This window comes from Panthera tigris, chromosome D2 (genome assembly GCF_018350195.1).
Source record: "Panthera tigris isolate Pti1 chromosome D2, P.tigris_Pti1_mat1.1, whole genome shotgun sequence".
NCBI lineage: Eukaryota > Metazoa > Chordata > Mammalia > Carnivora > Felidae > Panthera > Panthera tigris.
Genome location: NC_056670.1, coordinates 70843794 through 70864841, shown reverse-complemented (window position 1 = coordinate 70864841; position 21048 = coordinate 70843794). Strand labels below are relative to the sequence as shown.

Below are 21048 nucleotides of genomic sequence, written 5' to 3'. Positions count from 1 at the left end.
GTATTGGGGGGAGATACAATTTGAAGTATAGAAAGAAAAGAAAAGGAAGGAGGGGTGATAGATAGAGGGGAAGGGGAAAGTCGGGGGGAGAGGAAGACACAGGAGAAGGGGAAAGTTGGGGGAGGGAGACATAGGGGAAGGGGAGAGGGGGGAGAGAAAGAGAAGGGTGGGGACGGTGGGGGGGGGAGAAAGAGAAGGGTGGGGACGGGGGGGGAGAGAAAGAGAAGGGTGGGGACAGAGAGGGAGGGAGACACAGGAAAGGGAGAAATGGGGAAAAGGCAGAGGGATGGGGGGGGAGGGAAGCAAACATAAAGAAAGAAATCTTGGGACAGAGACACAGTGAGTAAAAGGCATAGTAAGGTCACCTGCCGGAAGTTAATGTCGCAGAGGGAGTTCAGGTCTTGCAGAGAAAGGGAAACCTCTGGAGAAATGACTGTGGGTAACAGGACAAGGTGTGTATGTACACTCTTACTAGATTTCATGTCCAAAAATAACTACCTCACTTACCTGCCTATGAGCATCTCGGAGGTAGGTGTCATATCCAGTGCCCTCGACATGGTAGGATGATTTTGCTTCATCGGGTACCAGACAGAGAAAACTTCAACGAAAAAAGCCACAAGCAGTTAACATAAATACTCTGACAATTCAGTATCTTTATGTCTTAAACTATCGAGTGATATCTTCAGTTTAGCCAAACACTGATGCAAATGGAAACCCGAAAAACAAAATGACATAGGCATAAGTACTTAATCTTGAATCGGTTTTACTGATTACGCTTTCATTATCTCAAAGGTTTTATTTAAAAATCACTCATTTCACTTAAAGTAGAAGGAAGCCTAAGACGACAACTTCTTTCTACATTACAGCACAATGAGAGACCGCCGTTATCTGCTCATCTCAGGAAACCGGCTTCGAAGTAATTGAACCGAAGATTTTTATGCACCCTAATTTTACATCTTGAGCCACAGGCAATCTCTCTAAAGTCACCTGCCAGAACCAGGCATAGCAGTGACAGCACTGCAAAGGCAGAAAGAGAACATCGCCACAGAAAGCGCACTTAAAAAAAAAAGTAAAAACCACAGTTACCAAAAAGGTAGAGTCCTAGGCTTAGTGTAGGTCAGTTCACGTGTACTAAGTACAATCTGTCAAACCGGAAATTCCCCCTGTTGTTCCAACTGGGAATTACTTACAATGATTGTTATTAAAACAAAGTAGGGTACTCTGAAGGTTTACCTAACCACTATTGTTTTTGTTTCTATATTCAGACAGCTCTTCTCTTCTGCTATTGACTGTTGCCCCTAGGCTGTCACTTGCTACATAAACATGACAAAAAGCTGATATAATCTTTAGATAAAAGAAGGGAAAATTGAATTCACAATATATCACTAGAACAACCTAAGAACAGAGCTATCATAGGTTATAAAACCAAGCAAAAGAAATGTAAGTCACATTTACATGGCAACTCACCTATTTACAATTTTATGGACTTCGGTTTTCCCATCATTTTTGGGGTGGTCTGGAGTAGCAGGAGGTGAAGAACTAAGCCACTCTTGATTTGAAAGAGTGTTATCTGGTGAAATGTCAGTAAATAACGGGTCTTCTTCGAGATCTCTATGTTTAATTTAATGATGTATTAAAAAAAAAAAAAGACGAAATTTTACTACATTTTCTAAACCAGAAGATGGTCTACCATTCTCTTTTCTAATGTCTTAGAAAACATTACATAACTTTACCAGTAAGACGATTACATTTTATAGGGATATTAGTATCTTACATGCACATCAAACTCAAGAACGCGTTGATTTTGTTAGGTTTAATGAATACCACTTGTGACTTAAAGGGATGGTGCTATCATGGCATCTAAACTTTATTTTTGAAAATCTTATAAACGGTAAGAGGTTTTTTTTTGTTTTTTTATGAATAAGGGAGAGAAGTAGGAGGAGAGAGAAAATTGGGATTCAATATAAGATGCTGAACTTGCAGAGTTAGATGGGAACTTACACGGCTCCTGCTATCAATCCGTTTTCCACCACATCTTTATCTTCTGGACACACAGGCTTATATTCAGTATAATTTCTTTCTTCTAGGTTTCTTAGGACCAAGTTGTAAAGAATGTGCTCATTGGGTTTTTGTAAGAGATGTTCGAACATTCTTAATGTCATTATGCTTATCTGAAACCAAAAATGATAATAAAGGCTGAGAAATATGTCTAAATACATTATTCTTCTTGCCATCCTGTGAGTCATGCTTTCAATTTTTATTTACTGGTGTATTTTTAAATCATTTTTTGAAGTTTATGTATTTATTTTGAGAGAGAGCGAGAGCACACGAGCCAGGGAAGGGCAGAGGGAAAGAGAGAGAGAGAGAGAGAGAGAGACAGAGAGAGAGAGAGAGAGAGAGAGAGAGAGAGAGAGAATCTAAAGCAGGCTCTGCACTGTTAGCACAGAGCCTGATGCAGAGCTCGAACTCACAAACCGTGAGATCGTGACCTGAGCCAAAACCAAGATTAACCCACTGAGCCACCCAGGCGCCCCGCATGCTTTCAATTTTTAAAGCCACGTGAAGAGGCTGCACTCAAAGCATCACAAGTACATTAAAGTCATATTTCCAAGAATGGAAGTCCAATTCTAAATCATTACATAGCATACCTCATCAGATATGTGATCACAATGTTCTATTAACCTATGTCTTAAAGGGTGTCTGCTAATTTCGGCCAGAGTTTCTGGTTCCCTCTGTTCTCCAAGGATGAAAAACACCATTTCTTGAAGCAGAACGTCAGAGGTTACTTGCCGAACAATGCGGTGGAGCAGGGCAGTTGATGTCAGAATACCCATCTCAGAACTGGGCATAACAAACAGGTAATTAGTGGGCAAAAATAACATGAACATAGCAACGTTTTCTTTTTTTAATGGAAAAGGGCCACTCACGTTTGCATCAACTGAGGTTCCATAACGCCAATAAAAAATCTTTCATGAACAGCTTTGGCAAGAGCAACAGCAGCAGTCTAGAATATAGGAGGAGCATCATTATCTTCCTTTGTTTTCATGGGAAAGAGAGATTAATCTGTAACATCGACAAGCCAGTCTGCACCCTCCATCTGAATTAATGTGGAAAAACAAACTTGCCTATTGACCGTCTTGTTGATGGCACATAAACCTGGCTTAGATGTTAGCTACTTGGTCCTTTACATTTCATCTAAATTTCCAAGAACAAGACAGATAGGACAAAAATATTATCCCAATCACATCACAGTATTAGCATCTCCCCAAGGAGTTGAAATGGTGGGAGGTTGATGTCACCTTATGAAGCTTTCCACTGTAATACTTAAAGACATATAAGGTCAGAGCTTGAGCTGTGATTTATTCCAGAGTGGCAACACACACGCACACACACACGCACACACGCACGCACATGTTTTTTTGTTTGTATTTATTTTACTGTGCTATCCTAAAATAGACATTTACATTTAAAAATTATCAATAAATAACAAAAAAAATTCACACCTTTTGTGCTTCCTTTATGAGTTGATCACAATAATCAAACCAGGAAAGAAATGAAATTAAGGCTCGTTTTCCTGGAAATGCTGAAGCATCTTCTTTATGACTGTATGAGTCCAAGCTGTAGGGAGACATGGGAGAGAAATGCTTAGTCCAAAGTTATCTGAAAGCATTCATCCAGTTCAGTACATATGGAAAGATAAAGGTATGTGAATGAACTTACACAGTAAGATATATTTACACAGGCGACGCCGGATGACTAAAGAAAGCCAAGGGGAAAAGAAAACCTTTTAAATCAAAAGTTGTAAATAATTTCACTCATTAAGTGGAAAGAGAGAGACTAACAAGAACGCAGCTGTGGAGGAAAAAAACACACAGACGGCTCCTCATGCTTCCGCCATAAATACGACCCAGTGGCAGGAATGAAGCGTCTGAGGTTCTCAGCCGCTGGGATGGAAGAAAAGGAAGGTAAAGGAAGGTGTGCAAAAAGAAACAAGCAGCCTGCTTCTCTTCCTGCCTTGCAACACAGTAGTAAAGTAAACCCATGGGTCTGCCCTACGGATGTTGGCAGAATATCAGGGGGAAAAGACAAGTAGGGGGGGTCTGGAGAGCTCAGTTTGTTGAGCGTCCCAATTCTTGATTTCGGCTTAGGTCATGGCCCCAGGGTCACAGGATGGAGGCCCACGTGGGGGTCAGCTGAGTACGGAGCCTGCTTGGGATTCTCTTGCCCTCTCCCTCTGCCCCTACCTTGCTCACACTTGCTCTCTCTCTCTCAAATAAATATTTTAAAAAGTGAAAAAAAAAAAAAAAAAAAGACAGGTAAAAACCAAGGAAGAGTTAAAAATACACAGAAAAATTATAACAGGTTATTATACTAAAATATTAGGCTGCTTATAGATGATGGGATTAGGGGCAATTTTCCTCATGCTGCTTTATAAACTTATAAATGTTCTGTGATGATCACATCTAACAATGAGAATCAGGGGGGGCCCCAAAAGACGGGTAAAGGGGGTAAAAAAATAAGGGAGGAGGGGAGAGTCCATATACACAGGCCACCAAACATGAGACTCCCCTAGAGGCTGCAGAAAGTATTTATAAAAGGATGTTCTGTCTTTCGGAGGGAAAAAAAAAATCAGATACAGTTATTGGTTTTAATGTAATTAAGGTCTTAATTGATCAGTATAATGGAAAAATAACTACGCAGCAGCTGTACTGTTCCCATACCAACTCGTTCCTGATTGGTAACAAATTTAAAATGGGTCTCCGAACATAATCCCATTTAATGATCGCAAGTAATGTCCCTCTTTCCAAAACTAAACGTTTATGTCACTGCCAACAGAAGTGAACTTGAAAGTGTAGGTGGAAGAAGCCACGTCTAGGGGAAAACACAATAACGGTGCTCACCCCCAGTTAATTGCCTCCACGGTCTCGATATCTAGCGGATCCACTGACTGAGGTAGGGCCTTGTACAGCGAGGCGAGTCTGTCGGTCAGCAGTTCGCACAAGCAAGTGCTCTGTGTGAGGCACCTGGCGGCCGCAGGCTCCGGCAGACTTACTAACAACATCAAGCCCTCGCAGGCTTTCACAGCTATTCGGCCATCCTGATGGGAAGAACACACACCCCTTCAATTTTTGAATTAGACGTATGTGAGGCAAGTTGCCTGGAAAAAATTCAACTTAAATAGATTTAATGTTTTACACGAAAATAAGGATCTCTATATATGTATATATATATATATTTTTTCTATTTCAAACGCATGTAACTGTGATCAGGATGTGGGGTGGGGGGTGGTGGGGAAGAGTAAAGGAGACTCACGGGACTTCTAGTAAGATTTAACAGGGAATTCACTAAGTTGTAATCCTGGTTGGGACGGATGACGGTGGCCTCCGGTAGTGAGGTGACGGTGAGATTATCCAGGCTCGTGGACAGGTCATCTAGCTGGTGAGGAGGCTCATCATCTAACTCTGTGTGCTCCAGCCCCGTGGCACCAGACAGTTCCTCTGGCTGACACGACTGTCCCGTGTCTGTTGACAAGGAATCCTGACCTTGACCTTTCGATGTGTCTTCTGAAATTACATCTGGTGTTCCTTTGGAAGCCAGTGATTTCAACTTATTCTGAAAAAGAATACATGTTCTGTAAGATTCCTTTCAAAACACTTATAAAACAGAAGTCACATTTTTATTGGTTTTTCTGTAATTAACATCCTATAATTCTACAGAATTACAATTCTATAATTAACATAAAGTCTAGCCAACGTAGCAACAGATAGAAGAAGTGTTAGAACAAATGAAAATACTCAGACTTCAACAAACTGTGTTTTAAATGTTTTATTTTACTTACTTATTTTAGATTTTTTTTAATGTTTATTTATTTATGAGAGAGAGAGACAGAGGGCGAGCTGGGCGGGGGCAGAGAGAAAGGGAGACACAGAATCTGAAGCAGGCTCCAGGCTCCGAGCTGTCAGCACAGAGCCGGACGTGAGGCTCGAACCCACCAGCTGTGAGATCATGACCTGAGCCGAAGTTGGACGCCCAACTGACTGCACCACCCAAACACCCCTAAATATTTTTAAATTGCAGAGGCATCTAGAACACTTGTCACACTAACTGCAGAATGTACCATGACCACAGCAATGAACAGTACTAGTGGTAACTATTTGACTACTGCTACAAACAACTCATGTTAGTGGGGGGAGAAAGAAGATTCAGGAGTTTTCAACTGCAATTAAATGTTTCCTCCTCACTGGGTTACTGAAAATACATAGCCTCCACATTGATTCTTTTAGGACTGGTTTTCTAAGATGATTTTTCTGTGTTTTCCTTTGCTTCCTATGTTTACTTTAGAAAAAGGACTCAATATTCTCAGGACTTTTTTTTTTTTAACATTTATTTGTTTTGAGAGAGAGAGAGAGAGAGAGAGAGAGAGAGAGAGACAGAGAGAATCTCAAGCAGGCTCTGTGCTGTCAGCATGGAGCCCGACACCAGAACTCGATCCCATGGGCTGTGAGATCCTGACCTGAGCTGAAGTCAAGAGTCAGGCGCTTAACTGACTGAGCCACCCAGGTGCCCCTCTTCAGAACCTTTTTCTTAGTGTTCTTGATGGAAACAGATTTACTGGACATGTCGGCCCCACCCCCCCGACACACACACCCAGACACAAAGAGAATCTCAACCGAAGCTAACCATTCGTTTCAAGGCAAAGAGTATTTTGTTTTCCATTTGAACACAAGAACAAAAATCAAATCACACACACAGGTTAGACGTCATCATAAACCAGCTTCTCCACAGGCCCGATCACCATATTTCACCTAGCACAGAGGTGCATTAAATGCTGAATGAATTCAAAGTTCTATTTCCAACGTTAGATGATAGCTATGATAAATCACCTTTATTACAGTTAAAAATATAGTTTGGACCAATCTTCTTGAGAAATCGAGCCCGCAGCACACGTTAAGAGAAAACGCTTCTGTAGAACGACAGAACCGTCCCGTTTCCTAGAAAACTGCGTATCACAATCTTTATGAATGTAAAACATTCGATTCCATCTAAAATTCTACTAATATTGTTGGAAGTGGTATCTCAGATAAGAATGGCAAAGGGCAGGATACTCTTAGGACTGCATTCAATCCTTAAACTAGCGTTTCTCAAAGTAGGACTCAAGACTGTCAGGGTCACGGTCTTCCGTGGGGCTACAGAAAATCGCAGACGCCTGCGTCAGACCCAGACCTGCCGAATGGGAATATTCGGAGGAGGAACCAACGAAGCTGCATTTTTATTTGTTTGCTCACATTCCTGAGTATGGTTGACAACGTTCGATTCCTGTCAGTGTCCAACAGCGTGGTGGAATCAGCGTCTCTTAAAAGTTCCGTAGGCGATGAGGAAATGCTGCCTTCTCTTGCACTTTGGTTCTTCCCGAAACTTTCTGCTCTAGGGATCTTAATGACAGCCAAAGCACATTTATACACACAACCGTCAGATCTCTTGAACACAGACTTCTCTCCCAAATCGCAGGTTTGCGAGACCAGATACCTGCCAATTCTCTCCAACAGGACACCAGGAGGACTCGGAACCTCCAGAACCGCAACCACCATCTTTCCCCTCAACATAAGCTCCCCCAGGGCTCCGTTCTTTCTGTCAGCGACAGCCTTGCTGGTTCAGGAGTTCACACATTCGTCGTCCTTTCTCTTCTTCCTGCACGAGACCCCACCGAATCTACCTCTGGCGTCTCCTCAACATATTCACTTCATTCCAACCCACTGCTTCCCGCTTACAGTCCATGTCGCTTTTCATTGGGGTTACTCCCCCAGCTGCCGAGTTAGTTCCTCTGCTTTTCCTTCTCCACTCAAAGGAATCCACTGTACAAGATGCTGCCGCCAATTGAACTTCAGGCACAGATACCACCGTGTAATAACATCCCTGCTCCAAAATCTTCAATGGCTCCCCAGTGACTGCAGGCATGTTCACATTCCTCGTCCTGCCATTCAAAGCCTTCGACCAACTCCTTGTCTGTCTCTTCAGGCCCTTCGCTTATCACAATATCCTAAGTGTACTGTTTCTTGACCACACCACACACTTCTGTACCTTCCTTCCCTTACTTATGTTCATCTATTCTTCTCTAAACATCTCTCAAGGCTCACATCAAAGGTAGTTTCTTCTACGAAGTCTTTCCTGACCACCGAGAGCAGATGTAATCCTTTCAGCCTATCGAGGCTTAAGGTACTTTTACTTTGTACCCTTAAGATACTCACTTTACCTCAGATTATAGTCTGAGTATGAGCCTTACCCTTGTCACCAGACTATACGCTCCTTTAGGACAAAGACGGTTTCTAATTCATTTACCATATGCATTTAAATCATAGGAGATGTAAACTGTGGCTGATATAAATGAAAAGAGAGATTAGACTTTAGGGGACACATGCATGAGAATTGCAAAGTACTTTTGTTATCCTCTACACTTACGAGTAATATAGCTGCATTGTTCTGAACATTCATTCATTCAATAGTGTTATTTAAGCAGTTATTATACATTATACCGGATATTAGAGAAGCTGTGGGAACCCAAAGATTAATGAGACAGGGTCCTCGTCCTCAAGGAACTTATTGGCCAGCAGGAGAAAAGAAAATGCACTTAAATAACTCTAATGCCAGGGAGACTGTAAAAATTACATTAAAAGCTTATGAACAGTCTTGAGAAAATGAAGATACCTACCACCTCAGGCTGTGGAGAGGTATGTGCTGTAAGACTGGCATATTACAGCAGACATGTCACTGATTCCGGGGGTTCTTTGGAGAGAGGTCTAAATATAAACATTTCTCAGGGCACCTGGGGGGCTCAGTCGGTTACGTGTCCGACTTGGCTCAGGTCATGATCTCACGGTCCGTGAGTTCGAGCCCCGCGTCGGGCTCTGTGCTGACAGCTCAGAGCCTGGAGCCTGCTTCAGATTCTGTGTCTCCCTCTCTCTGCCCCTCCCCTGCTCATACTCTGTCTCTCTCTGTCTCAAAAATAAATAAAAACATTAAAAAAATTTTTTATAAAAAAATATAAACATTTCTCTGAGGACAGGTAAACAAAGGGTATCTCGCCATCACCTTACATACGCCCACAAATTTTCCCTCCTTCTGATCTATGGCTGTGTACTTCTGAGTAAGTTGCAGAGATTCTGATAAAAAATCCTTTTAAAGCTTAAGCTCGGGCAAAAATCCATGCATTTAAGTAACTAGGGTATCTAAGAAAACTTAAGTAAAAGTGTACTTTGAGAAGAAACATCTGACTTGGCCAGACTGAGATACTTGATATATTTATATCGAAAACTAAAAGACTGTAATATCATTCTAATGAATAAGTCCTTGAAATCTGAACTCATAAATGTATTCCAGCCGTTTTGAAGCAAACTTTCAAAATATGAGGCGCATCACGAGAAACTGGCATTCACAATCCTCATCTTCAACCAGAAACTTAAATGCATGCAATGGTGCAGCTCGGCTGCCTGTCCGTCGTCATCAGGAGCGCAGAAGCGGATCTCGGGTGGCTTAACTCCGTAAAGTGAGATAGAAAACAAACCCACCCACTAGACTGGCTCAAGCTTTTAAAGACAAAACCAAACCCTGACAACACTCACTCTGACAAGGCTGTGGAAAACGGGAACTACTCTCATACGTTGTTGACGGGACGCAAAACGATAAGCCCAGGTAGTAAAACGGTGCGGCAGTTTCTTACGAAAATCAGAATACACTTGCCACACGATCCCGCAAGCCTACTCTCGGGTAGTGACCCAAGTGTGTGAAAACCTAAATCCACGCACCAAAAAAACTGGGTGTGAATGTTCAGAGGGGCTTTATTCATAACTGCCCCACACGGGAAACAACCCCAAGTCCCTCAACTGGTTAAATGCATGAACAACGGTGACGCATCCATACGATGGAATACTACTCAACAATATCAAGGACCAAACTCATCCACGAACCTCCAATGCATTCTGCCAAGGAGAAACAGCCAGACCCCAAAGGCTGATTACATTTCTGTGACTTTCTGTACAAGAGGAAACCTGGGACGGAGACACATCAGTGATTGCCGGGGACAGGGGTGGAGACAGGATGGCTACAAGGGACGTGCGAAGGGCGGCGCGACTGTTGTGTAGCTCGACTGTGGTGGTGGCCACGTGACTGTGTGTCAAACTCAGAGAACCGTAGACCCAAAGAGGGGAAACTGCACTATATGTAACTTATACCTAATCTAGGGCGAAAAAAAGAAAAGAAAAAAGAGAAAAAGATTTTTTAAAAAACTAAAAAATCGAAACTGTTTTTTCTACCATATTCCTAATAATTTCACTGCTGAAAACAAAACAAAAAGTTAATGAAAGAAGAAAGTACACAAAAATTGTCTGATTTAGGGGCACCTTAACTCGGTCGGTTAAGCATCTGACTCTTAACTTCAGCTCCCGTCATGCTATTACAGTTTGTGGGTTCAAGCCCCGCACTGGGCTCCGTGCTGACAGTGTGGAGCCTGCTTGGAATTCTCTCTCTCTCTCTCTCTCTCTCTCTCTCTCTCTCTCTCTCTCTCTCTCTCTTTCTCTCTCTTGCTCTCACTCTGCCCCACCCCTGCTCATGTGCACACGCGTGCTCGTTCTCTTTCTCTCTCTCAAAATAAATAAACTTAAAAAAAAATCGTCTAATTTAAAACTAGAAGTAAAACCCAAAATATTAGTTGATGTCATAAGTAAAGTATGATTCAATGACTATGGCTAAGAAAAGACAGTACAGAACATGAAAGCAATCCCAACTGTGATCCCAGGCTGGAGAGGTTAACTCGTGACTTTGCACATCTGTCCAAATCTGCACACACCATCCCTGCCCCAGTCCGGGTCACCCATGCTCCACACTAGAGCATGCTTGGCTGAAAACATGATAGCTTATAAACTTCTGTGACTTCTCTCTCCCTGACTTTCCCCTTCAAGCTGCATTCCTGCTAAGCCTTGATTCTATGTGTCGAGACCCCGTGCTGCCCTATATATCTGGCTCAACTATTTTCTCTGAAAATTGTTTTCCTCAGAAGATTCAAGTTAAAACAGTGATCTTAAGTGAAAAATAATTCTAGGAGGTAAAACAAGCCATATGACACCCACAAATGTAATTCCTTCTAATATTCCTTACAGAATTCAATTCTCAAAATAATTTTAATATAAGCATGCTTTGAAGGTTGACAAGAAGCGTACCGTACCTCCAGAAAAAAATTAACCAAGTAGGGATTTTGTTTCAGCTTTGCACACACGATACAGAGAAACTGGATTTCTTCATTTTCCGTTGGTGTTGCAAGGACTTCGCCGCACAGTCGAATTAATTTCTGTCAAAAAATTTAAAACAAATTTTGAAACTTAGGTTACTTTTTACAAGTATGTAAACAGTCGTCTGTTTGCCTTAAGTGTATTTAAATTTTTCAAATAATGCAAATACCTTGCATTTTTCAGATAGAACACTATTTAAAATCACCTACAACAAAACAGATCTACTAATTTTTCAATTGCCCTAAAAAAGTAGTAAGGTGCACAAGAAACTCTCCTTGAGGTGTCACAGAGGTAAGTTAAAGGAAAAACTGACATATAAATTTTTAAGAGAAAAACATCAAGAGCATATATAATACCATGTCAGGTAGACAAAAAGCTCAAGGATTTGCTCATTTACACGTTATTTTGAGAATAACTTCGTGATTTTTCCTCTCAGAAAAATTGTATTAAATAATGTATACGCTCAAAGAAATCCAATCAAATTTAAGGGGGACAAAATACCTGCACTGGCCTGTGTACATTAATGTGTGGAAGTAGTGGCTGCTGGATTCTTCCCAGAAGTTTAGTGTAGAACACCAACACCTGCTGTCTCATTCCGGGAGGACACTGGGTATGCGAAAAAAGAAACACGAACAAGAAGAAAACAGGCAATACAGACACACTCAAAAGCCTTTAAATTAAAGAAGAGGAGAAATGCATACGTGAATATATTTCACCCTCAAAAGCCAAGGCAATCGGCCAACTAATGAGTTCGTCAGAATCAAATTCTCAACCGAATATTAATGACTGGTATTCTGGAAATAAAATTACATCTGGGACTACAATATAGCTTATGGAACCACAGGCTAATGTAATTACAAGCAGCCTGATAGTAACACGTTGTTGAGATCAGAGCTGGTTCAGGCAACATCAACCTGTTTATGTTCTAAATACTACAGAAACATGAAACTACTATGGTTAAATCCACGGCTAAAGCAAAAGCAGAATCTTGTTACTTACACTAATGATGGGTGATCAATAACCCTCCATCGCAGAGATGCAGGAGTAAACGTATATGTATATACGTTTCCAACACGTATATGTAAATAAAAGGAACCCTCTGGTATAAAATGCTGTGATTCATTCTAACAGTGCTGCTTTACATTAGTTGCAAAATTATTTACATTATGATGATTATAAACAATGAAGAAGTGTTTATGACATGCCAGCTGTTTTTGATCTTTGCTGAAAAGGAGGTAAATGATTACTTACTTTGTGGGTTAAGAGAGCACGAACTAACAAGGTTCTATGTTCTATGATTGACCTGCTTATGCTGCCTCGCAATGAAAACAGTCACAAAATGAATATAGTTCCACAGCATCACCACAGACACGTTATCTGGAAACAGTATAAACTATAATCTTAAGCACAATATTTTTTTAGATAGCAAATACCTTGCATTATTCAGATAATACATTAATAATGTTTTAATCACCAATATAAAAATTAATTTGCCAGTGGTACAATTATTAACATTCACTCAAAAATCAATTAATCTATATTCAACTTAGTGTTGCAAAGCCCCTCTCTCCACATGACAGGAGAAAGGGAGGAAGGAAATGAATTGCAGGGCACTGGAAGCAGATGTCCAGTCTCTAAAATACAAATTACATGAATTTAACTTAAAATGAATTGCGAGTATTACAGACTCGGTTAAAAGCAAACTGTCCCTAACACCACTGTTCGTGACCCTGTCTGGTGTTTCAAGATGTCTATTAATTTTTTCGTCAGTTGGATTTTCACACATATTACAGAAATTCACAGAACAAAACCCACAGGCTTTGAAACGTGCCTTCATACACAATTTGAAAGCTTCTTGGTAAAGAATATTATTTATACCATAACATCAGTTTTGCAAAGATTTCTCAAGATTCACGAGGCCTAAAAAGTTAACCTGGCTCCACTCATCAGTAGAGGTAATGCTGGAACAATCAGTGACATTCTCTTTCAGGACTGTGAAAAAGAATTCCTATTTTCGTAACACAACGTTCACTGGGTTCCTTCTCATGTCCTATGGCTCTGAGTATGTGCACTTGACTCTATTTTCACAAATGTTTACACTGTAATTCTAAGCAGTAATTCTAAGCACTGTAATTCGTACAGCCTGCATGCTTTCTGTTTTTCACAATCCTGACTTGAATCCAGCCATGCTTAATAGGTACCTCTATAATTAAATTTCGTACTTGGCAGCTTCTCTGTCTCTAAGACATTAATGCATGTATTACATGCCCAAGAACACGATGTGGATTAGGAACTTACGTCAGCTTTCCCTAAGGTATATAACGTTTCCAAGATCTTGTGATGAAGCAAATATTCCATGCATGGCCCGGTCACTCCGAATTCTCGTTCACGTTCTTCTTGCAGCAAAATACCTAACATCTGGTCCAGATGAGAAGGGATATTTGTATCTGTCACTGGGGCTTTATCATCTAAATAAAAAAAAAAAAAATTCATCAAACATTCAAACATTTTAAAACTGCATATTTGTACCCAAATACTCTTGATATTTCCCCTATTCTAATTCAAACTGAGAAAAATCTCAACTACACACTTAAGTTTATATCCATGGTATAATTATCTTTGCCGGGATTCAGATGATTCTTTTTGCCATATTCTTATAAAAAAACTGAATCAATATTCTGAAATATATTCTATTAGCTAATGTCCATGCACGAGAATTCAAAATAAGAGCCATTTATATGGAAATGGGAACTTGACCAAGAAAAATACATGTAAATCAAAATTTTGTATGCACTTGCAATTAAAGTTGTTTTTTTTTTTTTTCAATCAGCCAGTTCAGAAGATCTGAATTTTAAGTCTATATAGAAACAGGTTGGCCTTTAAACATTGAGCCGAATCAGGCAGGATGTGTAGAAAGGGCAGGTTCTGTTTTGGACTGCTACTGAATCACACCGTAACACTGGCAAGTCAGACATTTATAGCCCCTAATTAATCTCCATTTGTGAACGCATGAGGAGCTCAAAGAAAAATTCTGGACATCTCTCATTAACAGACAACTATTCACAAAGCTAAAGCTTCTCCTCAGGAGAGTTCTTATAAATCCTATTGATTTTTTAAGATAAAATTTCATCGATACTTTTCAGAGTTCACAGTTCAACTTGAAAATCACATGGTTTTATCAACCTGTCCTTATTGTTAAAATTACTCTTAATAAAGGGGTTAAATTACTCTTAATGAAATGTGAAGTTTTCTAGAATATTTAAATGCAAAATATACTTGGAGGGGGGCATGGGTGGCTCAGTTAGTTAAGCGTCCAACTCTTGATTTCAGCTCAGGTCATCTCACAGTTTGTGAGATCGGGTTCTGTGGAGCCTGCTTGGGATTCTCTCTGCCCCTCCTCTGCTTGCATGCACTCTCTCTCTCTCTCTCTCTCTCTCTCAAAAATAAAATGTGAAAAAAAAATATTTAAACAAAACAAACAAAAAAAGCATGGGGCCTGGAATTAGACAACTTGCATTCAAATCTTGGCTCAGTCACTTGTAGTTGGATGACCTTGGCAAACTATTCAAGCCTCAGTCACCAACACCTGTAAAATGGGGCTAATCAACACCAGTAAGTGTTTTTGAATGATTTCAATGAAATGACGTGTATAAAGTTCCATGCCTTTGCACATAGTAAGAATTCAAGAAATGTTAACTTACGATGTCTCATTTTGTATTCTTCTAAAATGAGTAGTCTGGCACTAATAGAAGAGAAGTAATTTTATTTGAAATCTATTTTTTTAAATGATTTTTCTCCTTTAATTGCTGACTGATATAAACATTCCAGGGAAGAATGAATGTTCAAGCATGGTCTGTTTACAGTCATTAACGGAGAAAAATGACCAGAAAGACTGTTCAAATTGAGAAGCAAATAAATTGTAAATTTGACTTGACAAATTAAAATCTTGGCTCCCTAGAAGGCAACATGTAGTTTCTGCCGTCTACCCTCATCCCTCCGAACCTGTATGTAGGTCTCCGTGTGCCGCATTTTGCTATTCCTTCTACCTGAAATGCCTTTGTCCTCCTTATCTATCTTGGAACCTCCTACTCATCCTTTAAAATCCAGGTTAGAGGGGCGCCTGGCTGGCTCAGTCAGCTTGAGCGTCTGACTCTTGATTTCAGCTCAGGTCATGATCCCAGGATCGTGGGATGGAGCTCCACCCTGGGCTCTGCACTGACTGTGCAGAGCCTGTTTGAGATCCTCTCCCTCTCAAATAAATAAAAATTAAAAAATAAAATCCAGGTTCTAGACTCTGCCTCTTTCCATTTCTCCCTTCTTTGTTTTCTCTCTGTGCCTGATGCAGACGCGTTTGTCCCATACTTTATTATAAAGTACATACTTATTTCTGCTCCTGCAGTGTAAAAAAAATCATTTAAAGCAAGAACTTAAGGGGCGCCTGGGTGGCTCAGTCGGTTAAGTGGCCGACTTCGGCTCAGGTCATGATCTCGCGGTCCGTGAGTTCTAGCCCCGGGTCAGGCTCTGTGCTGACAGCTCAGAGCCTGGAGCCTGTTTCAGATTCTGTGTCTCCCTCTCTCTGACCCTCCCCTGTTCATGCTCTGTCTCTCCCTGTCTCAAAAATAAATTAAAAAAATAAATAAATAAAGCAAGAACTTAAGGCCCTTCCTTTAAAGTATTTCCCTTAAAGCTATGGAGGGGTGAAAACTTGGGCAAGAATAGTCATTTGAAAAGGCAGCTCCTCTCAAAAAAACTTTCCTATAGGTCTGCTGTCTAAATATCCAAATTAAGGTAGAAATCCCATTTTACATGGAAAGGTATACATATTTTTTGTCTAATTTTTCCTTATTACACACATGTAAAGGATTTTTTCCTTTAAAGAAGAATTACCTGTGACCCCATTGGCTTGCCTGAATACTCTATCGCAGGAGTTGCCAGACTTTGGCCTATGGGACAAATCCAGTCTTGCCATGTGTTTAAGGTGTATCGGAACAAAGGAAAGCTATTCTTTTATATATTGTTGATGGCGGCCTTTGCATTACAACAGAACTGAGTCGTTGCAACAGAGGCCATAGGGCCCACAAAGCCTAAAATATTTACCATCTGGCCCTTTACCGAAAAAATTTGCCCACCTTTGACCTAATTTATTTCATATTCCCCTTAATCTCCATCCTTCCTATTCACTGAGAAAGACAGAAGCAACCAGAAAATAACTTTTGAAGACTTCGTACATCAACCACATCCACCCTCTTTCTGAATCTATACCTATATGTTCTGCTTTCTACCTTATTTAATGGATGGCCTGTCCACATGCCTATTAAGGCTAAGCCTGCACGTGTGCCCTAGACCCCATCCCCTTGCCTAGTTAAGGGTATTGCTCAGAAATGATCGCATCTAACTCTTGTTGTCCACCTTTCCCTCCCTGCTACATCATTCCAACAATGTATAAATTGCACTATCTTCCATCTTTAAAAACATATTTTAAGCCCTCTCTTGAGGGGCATCTGGCTGGCTCTGTTGGAAGAGCATGTGACTCTTGATCTCTGGATTGCGGGTTCAAGCCCCACATTGGGTGTAGAGATTACATACATACACACATACATAAATCCGTCTCTTGATATCACATCTCCCTCCGGCTACTGCTCCGCTTCTCAGCCCCCCTTTCCACTGACGTAACAGAGCAGTCCACACACATTGTCTACACAGGTTCTCTGCCCATTTTCTTTTAAACCTACTGCAATCAGGTCTTCTCTCTCCTCCTTGCTATCAAAATGCCTCTTATCAAGTCCACTAATGAGCTCCTCGTGGCTGAGTCCAAAGATCCTTTCTTAGTCTTCATTACCCTGACATCACCGTCAATTGACATAATTAATCTCTCTCTTCTAAACCCCAGGACACCATTCTACCTTGGGTGTCTTCTGCCCCATGGGCAAACGCAGTACCTTTTGCTATTATTCTCATCATCCTCACCTCTGAACACTGAGCCCCAGGGCTCCATTTCTGAGCCCTTTCTCTCTTCCATCTATCCTTACTCCCTACAACATCTCATCCAATCCCAAGGCTTTAAACCCTACTTAAAGGTGATGATTTCAGTTTCACATCTCTGGTTTAGACCCCCACCTTAAATTCCAAATTCCTACTTCCAACTGTCTACCTGACACATCCAATTGGATCTGTAATTGGCATCTCAAATTTAACACGTCCAAAATATTCTTACAAACCTGCTCCTCCTACAGTCAGCCTGTTCTGCTAAGTGGTCTATTTTCCAACTGCCCGAGTCCAAAAATTTGGAGTTTCCTTCACTCAGTCTCTCATACCCAACATTCAATCCATCAACAAAGCTTTCTGCAAAATATATCCAGAATAACCATCACTTCTTACCAGTTCCGCCCTGGCTTCAGCCACCACCATTGCTTACAGCATTCCAAAAGTCCCCTAATGGTTCTACAGTTTCACCTCTGCATCCTTTCGATCTCATTTTTTTCACAGAAGCCAAAGTGGTCCCTTTACGATAGATTGTGTTACACCGCCACTCAAAACCCTCTAACCCAAGCTTCCCACCCTGGAGTACAAGCTAAAGCCCTTACAACAGCTTACAAGGCCCTTCGCGATGGCACGCGGCTCCCGTCTGATGTCATCTCCTCAGGCTTTTCTCCTTGTTCACGTTGCTCTAGCCACACTGGCTTCCTTGAGGTTCCTAGACTATGCCAAGCATGCTGCATGCTCCAGCCTCAGGGTTTTTGCATTAGGTCCTCCTCCTGAAACCAAGCCCCCAGATTTGCTCGCTCTCTCCTTCCGATTCCAACTGAGAGGTCGGCTTGGGCAATGAGGCTTTCTCTAACCTACAATAGCCAGCTGTACCCCTTCCTCCCATGTATACACTTCTATCCTCTCAGCCTGCTTCATTTTCCCCTTAGTACCTACCATCTGACACACTATGTGTATTGGTCTAGTTATTGTTCGCTTCTACGCAGTCAACATATAAGCTCTATTAGGAAAGGGATTTTGCCTGTTTGATCTACTGTTCATTCTATCACCCAGTGCCTAGAACAATGCCTATGCATAGCAGGTGCTCGATAGACACATTTTTTAAATGAATCTAAAAGAGGAATTAGAAGTACAATAACTTGGCTATAACTTTACATATAAAACAACTTTGAAAACTAATTTGAAACATATTTTAGTATTTCATAAATTTTCTGTTCAATTAACATTAGCTCTGTTTCTTACCCGAAGTCTCTATGTAGTAATGGGTAATTGCCTTCCAGTGATAAACAAAATCTTCTTGCAAAGGAAGAGAAGGTGCAAGCTGCACAAACACACACACACACACAAAAAGACCACAACGATTAAGAAAATGGCATGAAACGTTTCCTGTACAGTATAACTCTGTATTTGTCTACTAATAATACCAAAGCAGCATAAAAATAAAGGATGAGCTTTAATTCAATTCTATATGTCAGATATCAAAGAGAAACGCAGTCAAGAAAGTAACAATGCTTTATTAAGAAAGAGGAAAAACACATTTATCACATTTATCAATATTATTATTAAACTACAAGAACTGGGACTCTTTTTTTCCTCCCTGAAACTAGTAACTACGTACGGCTTCAAAAGTAACAGTGTGAAATGAAAAGATGCAATATCCTATTTAAATTATCAGTAAAATGAAATGATCAATAACCAGGGATCTTCGTACCCAGGACTTTGAAATGCAAAACTGTACAAGCTGCTGTGTAATTAGTTACACGTCACCATTACGAACACATATGCCAAAGTCAACCCTGTAATCAGATTAAAACTGTTCCCTACGTTCAGTGACACACAGATGTGAATCTTTTCAAGCCTGGATTAGGCAGCGCATATTTTTAGCAAAATACCTATGTGAACAAGACACTACCAATTTAAATTCCACAGAGCCATAAATGTTTTACATTTTGGCTTTAAAATTTACTTCAGGGGCACCTGGGTGGCTCAGTCAATTGAGCGTCCGACTTCGGCTCAGATCATGATCTCACAGTGCGTGGGTTCGAGGCCCGCGTCGGGCTCTGTGCTGACAGCTCAGAGCCTGGAGCCTGCTTCGGATTCTGTGTCTCCCTCTCTCTCTGCCCCTCCCCTGCTCATGCTCTAGCTCTCAAAACTAAATAAATGTTTGAAAAAAAAAATTTTTTTTTAAATAAAATTTACTTCAAATGTTTTTAAGACCAAAAGTATATCCCTCCGGCCGTTTCACTGCAAACCTGCCAAGTATTTCAAATGTGTGTTAAACGGATGGAAAAAGACCTGGATGCACCTTCCACAACACTGTCTTTTCCTAAAATAGAGAGAATGCTCCCCCACCCACCACCCCAGTCCTACTATCGCCCACAAATTTTGGTCAGAATGTTCACAGTTGCCCCGGCTTACTTAAAAACAAATGGGTTTCTATTCTGGGAACCTAAAACATGGCACAGTCGACTATCTTTCATTTCCATCTACTTCATCTAAACTGATGACCTAAGAGGTCATGTTACTCCCGTACTACCTGTTCCGTTTTGATTTCTTGGTGGCCTCAAGCAGAGAGACCTTAAATTCTCTTAAAGTTCGAAATCCTGTCAAAACAACCTCAGAACTACTGGGCAAGTTATAAACATTGGTCCTGGACACCTTCAGCGTGTCAACCCAGAAGATGAAATGTCTTTAGGAAAGAACATTTCTCGCCATCGCCAACATTTTCACGCTCTCGTGCTTGCCTGTGTGCACCATTCTGAATCGCACTGGGTTAAGAGATGCACCTCATTTCCAAATGGAGAGCTGTGAAATTCTTAAAAAGGCTTTCAGATCTTTAACAAAAGGAATTTAAACCTTTGGGATTATTATCCTTGAAGAAGAACATGGGGAGGGGCAGTATTTGGGAGACACTGAGAAAAAAATTAGAAAGAAAATTAGAAAGCGTGACCTTTGGAAAACAGAATAACGTTCTGAAACTTTTAGATTTAAAAAAAAAATCTGTTTTAATCAGCTACTTGTTTTTAGGATCGTCTTCAAAGATATCAACACTCTCTTGTTTTGAGGGACCTGGTTTTTTATTCACCACCTTTTATATAGTTAAATGTATTAACAATTGGTACAAACTCAAATGAAATCTGGTGTTTCAAAAAAAAAAAAAAAAAAGGAAAGAAAAAACGTACTTAATTTCCTAAATGTAAATATTGCGATCTGTTAAATTTTTCCAAGGGCATCTCCTTGGTATATAAGTAATTACAGCATCCTTGTTCCAGATTATTTTACCTGTGGGACTTAACTCCATTTCCAAGTCACTAAATCAGAGGATCTTACAGGATTGATGTTGCCACCTTTGTTGTTCTAGTCAAATTCAAAGCAGGCTGGTGTTGCTTACCTGTGACTCTCTCTCTCCCAGGAGTTTGATTTAAATAAGAAACCTATTTATGTTTAAGTAGACGGTGAGACAGTTCCAAATTGCTAATAACTTAGTTTAGTAACAATCTTGTTACAACATGAATAAATTTCCTTATATATGTAAAACTTCCCACTAAAATTGTCTTTCGTTACTAATTCTAACATGCAAATCACCTGTTTTACCACTATGTAAAATAAACATTTATGCAATGGGTAAACATTTTAAAATTTAGAATCAGCATGAGGGGATTCTAATTTGCATTAACTTTTTACAAAACAGAGATCAAATTGTTGAAAATTCATGCAGTAACACTCTCGACCAAAACTTGACACGAATGCCTACCTTGGACATGGCTTTCCCTGGGAAGCCTTG

The 21048-nt window shown here is 40.5% G+C and overlaps 1 protein-coding gene across 4 annotated transcripts in view; it reads right to left on the bottom strand.

Annotated features, from left to right (window-relative positions):
* FHIP2A (FHF complex subunit HOOK interacting protein 2A) overlaps positions 1-21048 on the bottom strand; it is a 37008-nt gene that overhangs the window by 11485 nt on the left and 4475 nt on the right. For 2 of the 4 annotated variants that reach the window (XM_042960149.1, XM_042960150.1), the window contains exons 2-13: positions 18507-18585; positions 13578-13747; positions 11781-11885; positions 11216-11338; positions 5314-5613; positions 4902-5098; positions 3504-3618; positions 2928-3004; positions 2649-2841; positions 2002-2171; positions 1468-1611; positions 508-598 (exon numbers count right to left, since the gene is read on the bottom strand). In XM_042960149.1, the coding sequence (XP_042816083.1) occupies positions 508-598; positions 1468-1611; positions 2002-2171; positions 2649-2841; positions 2928-3004; positions 3504-3618; positions 4902-5098; positions 5314-5613; positions 11216-11338; positions 11781-11885; positions 13578-13747; positions 18507-18585 (1764 nt within the window). The remainder of the gene's footprint in view (positions 1-507; positions 599-1467; positions 1612-2001; positions 2172-2648; positions 2842-2927; positions 3005-3503; positions 3619-4901; positions 5099-5313; positions 5614-11215; positions 11339-11780; positions 11886-13577; positions 13748-18506; positions 18586-21048) is intronic. The other 2 variants (XM_042960151.1, XM_042960152.1) reach the window with 2 other exon arrangements.